Below are 6000 nucleotides of genomic sequence, written 5' to 3'. Positions count from 1 at the left end.
ATGTGGTCTTTGTAGACAGGTAGTCACTAAAGCAGGTTTGACTGTACCCTACTATACACATCTGACATACTGGGATACTCACTCCACATATTTGGAAGAAATTAAGGAAATACTTCAGTTATAAAATGAGCCATCTTCTTTGTATTATCTAAATTGACAAGTACCACATGACTAACAAACAATTTGGCACTGAAAAACAGCTTTTCATCATTATCAAATACAATCAGTAAAAAAAAAGCTCATCTAAATTAAAAAAGAATTCACTGAATAATAAAGATTTTCTCTTCCCTTGTTTACCGAAGATTTCATCAAATGGTCTCATTACTCATGAACGACACAACGCAGACCAAAATGATCATAAAACATTCTCAAATCAAGTAAAAAAAACAACCTTAGCACTTACTCCCTGCATCTTATGTCCAACAAATACAGTTAAATACTGCTCGTGCTTGTCTCTTATCCTATCAGAAACAGTGTATCATTGCATTCTAAGGAAATTGCATTAGCCCAAGTTCTTTTAGTAATCCAAGAGACGTTTATGTCAGGTACATGTACATCTATTAAAAGCAAGCTAGAGAGGGAGAGGGAGAGAAATGGATAAAAAGTAGAGAGAGAAAGAGAGAGAGAGTGGGGGAGGAGAGAGAGAGAGAGAGAGAGAGAGAGAGAGAGAGAGAAAGAGGGGAGGAGAGAGAGAGAGAGAGAAAGAGAAAGAAATAGACAGAAAGTAGCCATGCCTCCAATTACCAAGAAGTGAGAGATGCATTATTCCACTTGCTACACTATATACCAACTTGCTCATAATTTTCCTCTCAAAATGACAAAGTATACCCCCCACCCCCCCTTGAGCCATGCCCCTTTGCCATTGTATACATGTTAGAGCTTTGAATGCCCTTCATACCTTCTAACTGACCACCTGACCAAACTGACTGAACCATAAATCAAACAACATTCTGTGCCTGCTTTTCCATTACTTAGTATTTCAATATAATCAATATATAATCAATAATAATATTAAATGAATCAAATAAATCTGCTTAAGTACCACGCCCATTTGTACATATCATGTAAACTACCAAAGAATATTACAAATTTATTTCATCTTGGTCAATTTTGCTATGAATCCTTTGAATAATAATGTTGACTTTATCTTTAAAGGGCAATCCAATATTTGTATAAGTTGACTTGTGTGAAAGCAGAAAAATATGAGAAACAAGATGTAAATTTCAAAGAGGACATCACTAAGTCTATGTGAATTTCAAACTGGCAATTTGGTTGGTCGCTTGTGACTAATACTCCCTTTTGTCGTCCACGAAATTATAATTAATTTCCATTTCTCCCCTTCATAAACCTTTTCCCTGAATGCTATACTCAATAAATACTACTTTATGTTCACAAGTGTTGTCAATAAACAGACATACTGTTCTACTGAAAAAAAGATGATTTTGTGTGTAGCAAGATTTGTCTGACAATACATCAGAGTAACGTTACCAATATGTTGATTTGAAGGTCCCATATGAACAATGATCTCAAATTTGAAAAATATGAACTTTTTTATCATTCGTCCGATTTCATTTGTTCTCTTGATTTATCTGCATTCACTCAGAGTAACGTATTATCAAGGTTGTATTCTCTATTAATAGCACAATCAAATATTCAGTCTAAATTTGAAGCACATTCTGAATTACAACTATAAACAATACATTAATCAGCTTTGCATTGTCACCGTACACATAACAAAACTGTACTTATACACTAATACTAGACAATATCTCACGGCACCCATATATACATACATGTACACAAATCAGTTGGAAGGCAATTATATTGCAGAAGATAATTGCCCTATTTCAAAGTTATAATCCACTTGATAAAAAGTAAACTTAAGAAATAATGTGACAAGAAAATGCTTGCATGTAATGTGAGTCTCAACGACATGATTTCTGTTATTTTGAAAAACATGCATGTACATTCTATCTTTGTTATAGTTTAAACAGTAATGTCAAATTCATGACAATTTAATGGAAACTTTTTCTCATTAAATGTCTTTGAAATTAACCTACTTTGACATCAAGATTGTAATCTTAAGGTTTGTATCTTCATTAATATCTGCATATTTTTTTTTTACTTTGCAAAATGCTTATTGTTTATGATTGTGAAAAAAGTAATGTATACACGCTTATTGGTATTCATATATCGAAGATTATTTAAGGATTATTTCATGAAGGTTAACCAGAATATGTTTTTTTTATTAAAAAATGACCCGAACGATACAGCACTTGGACTATCCACTAGACACAGTAAAAAAAAACTATGACATAGATCTATTAGCAGAGTGTATTACCAGTGAGCCCCTACTCTCTTTGTGACCATTTCAATAAAAGACGAATGACTAGCGTAGAGTTTCATCTCTGACCCGACATCGTGCCATTGGACTGCAGCAGCATCATCACCGGCATGAAGAGAGAACTTAGCAACGCTTGTTCCCTGGTCGTCATGGAAGTTGACAGCCATGGTTTCCATCCAGGCATTGTCTGTGTTCCGTGGATCATCTACATAGCCTCGGTACACCTAGAAACAAATCAAGTAGGGTCAATTTACTATATGGATATGAAACTTAGTTTTATTCTTTATTTGCCATGAACTAAAATGAATTAAACTCAAGAGTGCCAAATTATTTGGAGAAAGTTTTCAATAAACATTGTACAATTGGCATATGTTGACAAAAGCAGGCTTTATGCATGTTCCACATGTTAACCAATGCTGGAATAGTGAAATAGTGCCGTGTCCAAAAAATTCACCAACTCCAATTCTCTGCATTTTTAAGAAAATTATAAACGACGTTACTACCCAAAGTAACCCTGATTTTGTTTCTGGCTCCTCCTCAGTGGCCATTGATGTCATACCTTTAATTCACATACACAATTGGGGACAACTATCCCTTAGACTATCAAACTCAAACAACTACCCGTATCCCAAAGGGAACAACTACCTTCCCCTGACAAACCCCCCACCCCCTCGGACAACAAGTAGATGTACACCAGAAACCAACCCCTCCTTTAAAGCCCCAATTCACTTCTTATAGCTACTTGCGCCCTCTATATAGCGAACAATGCCTAATCGGTGACTGTGGGTCCCCCATGATCCCCTTTTACTTATGTTAATGAGAGCTGATTTGATGTGATAACCACCTGTCAGTGACCTTACAAGGAGGTCTAATCCCCTGAACAAACTAGACTAGTGCAGAGGGGCATTAAGGGATGACCCTAATCATCCTTTGACTGACAATGTGGGTAGTTACTCACCTCAACACCATGTTTGAAGAGGTTAGCTACTGCTTTCTCTACAGCTTTGCATTCTTTGTCCTGTAATGATAATGAGTTCATCGCTTCTTCACCAAACTCTCTCTTCAAGGCTTGTGATACCTTCTCTCCAGCATCCACCATGCCCTGTAATAAACACACAAATAGAAACAGACACTTTTAATAACAATAATAATGGTTATTTGTATAGCGCACAGGTCCACCTTTCGGTGCTCATGGCGCTTAGAGAAAAGTACATGTAACAGACATAAGAAACAAAAAAACAAAAAACAAAATTCGAAATTCTCCTAGACATAGTAAATTAGAATATTGCAATTTTTACAACAATAATAATATTTAGCTTTTATATAGCGCTTAATAAATCGATGATGTGTCTAAGCGCTTTACAGATATATAATTAACACGGTCATCGGATTCAGGCTAACCCACACACAATGTATGCACATTCTCCACTCCCTGGGAGCATTCCAGCCAGGCATCATTTTTACAAGCGCAGACTCACTCACTCACGTATAGGCCACTTATCACTGGTACATGTTTGATTACTCCAAGAGCCAGTGTAGAACCCTCCACCCTGGTATGGCCCCCCTCTCAGCCCTCTCATCTCAACCCCTCTCTTACATCCTACAGAGTCCAGTCCTTCTTACCCCTAACATAGCACTCTGACCTCTAGCATAACATTCCTACCCCCCCCCCCTGTTATAATAATATTGTAAAGCGCCCATGTCTGTCAGACTTGACACCAGGGCTCAAATTAATTTTTTGTCCACGGGGGCTCTTCCAAAATAAAAAGCGCCCCCGTGAGCCTTCTCACAGGGGCTTTTTTAGTACAGACGGGGGCTCTTTTTCCATTGAATTGGTGGTACCCATGAAACTCCTAAATTATTTGCTATTTCATCATTATCATTAATAGTCGGCATTATTTCTCTTACAACTTTACAAGTTATAACATGCAGCTAATGGTCAGATCTCTTCCCTTTGTACGAAATTTCTGGTCCAAGCCCGTATACATACGTATTACTCAATCTGGATAGTGGATATGATCGTCGCAATGTAGTATAGTCAAATTGGAGTTTCCTTTGTTCGTTAGGACTAGTTCTCTTAAACATATACAAGTATTATATAATTTTATGAACACTCGTGAATGCCAGAGGGAAAAACCGTTGCAATCGACTGAACTTTAGCCTATTTTGTTAATTTTTCTTGTCGCGCCCATATCGCCTTTGTAGTTGATTAAAAGCTGAAATATGGAAGTACTTGAGCTCGAAAATATATATCTTCACTGTTCTCACGCGGGGGTGATGTCGAAATAGAAACTTGGCCACAAAACACAACTACAGGGCAATTCCACGGTAACGGAAGGACACTCAGACAAGATTTTTGAACTTCAGGTTCATACTAAAAGAAATGTTTTATTAGTATGTATTAAACTATGGGGAACAAAATGTGTTTCAGTCAAGTGGAAAGCTTCATCAACTTCACAAAGTTTGGATAAACACTAATTAACTGGAAAAACCATGTCCATTTTTATGTCCTTCCGTTACCGAGATAATTAATATGCACATTCTTAAACTACTTAACTATAATGACAATTTTTTAGGGGAGAATTAAAGGCACTTATATAGGTATTATATCTGTACTGTTTCACATCTTATACTAATAAAACAGTTCTTTTAGTATGAACCTGAAGTTCAAAAATCTTGTCTGAGTGTCCTTCCGTTACCGTGGAATTGCCCTAAACTATTCAGAATTAATAGCAAAAAGGACAAAAGACATGAATACCTTGTCAATCTTATTACACAAGAGTAATTAACACTCCTCTTCAGAAAAGTAGAGACCTAGACCAGACCCCCCCCCTGATTTCGCAGGAGGAGAAAAAAATGGTTTTAATGGTAATGGTCGACATAAAAACTCTGAGCTCATCCTGTTTTCTATTTAATTATGAATCGAAAGAGAAAATTAGCGCCACCCTCGTAGTTAGTTTCGAAAGATGGATGATGTATATACTGGGCTGTTACCTTATTCTTATTTTGTCCTCGTTGCACGTGCGTGCTTTTCTATTATTTTTTCAAGTCATGTCGTTTAGTGGAAGCACCCGTAGACATGTCGATTGTACCTTACTATATTTAATTTTGACTACATATTATTTATTGGGATTTAAATATGAATCTGAAAGTTTATTCCTCGAATAACCTTATCTGGATTAACATGACTTTGACATAATATAGTTGTCCTCGCGGTGCACTAAAAGTATTGCACGTAAACAGATTTCGACCTTCCCCTCTTTCCATATTTTTTTTTCTCGCTTCCGGAAACGCATTTGTTTTGCTTGATCCAAACACAGAGATATATTAATTTATGGAACTATTTTTTATAGACTGTCAATGCTTAACATAGTTATTTACAGATGATTCTGCAAACTGTATTTAATAACATAATATTAATGAACAATCTCAGATTTACATGTGTGTGCACTGCTAATTCGTTGTGTAACGACTTTACACAACATTGAATGGTTCACTTCTTAAACACGGGTTGTGTTAAGTCGTGTAATAAAACATTACACAACTTTACACCCTGCAACATCTTTGGTGATCTCCTTCTCAATATTGATTTACTGGTCGAGTTACATTATTTGCTGGCCTTTTAGAATAACCAGATTTCAGAGGATTCACACTTT

At 36.3% G+C, this 6000-nt stretch overlaps 1 protein-coding gene across 1 annotated transcript in view; it reads right to left on the bottom strand.

Annotated features, from left to right (window-relative positions):
* Positions 1-1225: 1225 nt before the first annotated feature.
* The window catches only part of LOC115926883 (ADP-ribose pyrophosphatase, mitochondrial-like), a 32919-nt gene continuing 28144 nt past the window's right edge, over positions 1226-6000 (bottom strand). Inside the window, exons 7-8 of the mRNA XM_030992475.1 lie at positions 3303-3446; positions 1226-2568 (exon numbers count right to left, since the gene is read on the bottom strand). Of these exons, the coding sequence (XP_030848335.1) occupies positions 2338-2568; positions 3303-3446 (375 nt within the window). The 3' untranslated portion in view covers positions 1226-2337. The remainder of the gene's footprint in view (positions 2569-3302; positions 3447-6000) is intronic.

The sequence above is a fragment of the Strongylocentrotus purpuratus genome, unplaced genomic scaffold (genome assembly GCF_000002235.5).
Source record: "Strongylocentrotus purpuratus isolate Spur 01 unplaced genomic scaffold, Spur_5.0 spur5_scaffold_2, whole genome shotgun sequence".
Lineage (NCBI taxonomy): Eukaryota > Metazoa > Echinodermata > Echinoidea > Camarodonta > Strongylocentrotidae > Strongylocentrotus > Strongylocentrotus purpuratus.
The sequence above is the reverse complement of the archived record's forward strand: the minus strand, read 5'-3'. Positions and strand labels throughout refer to the sequence as shown.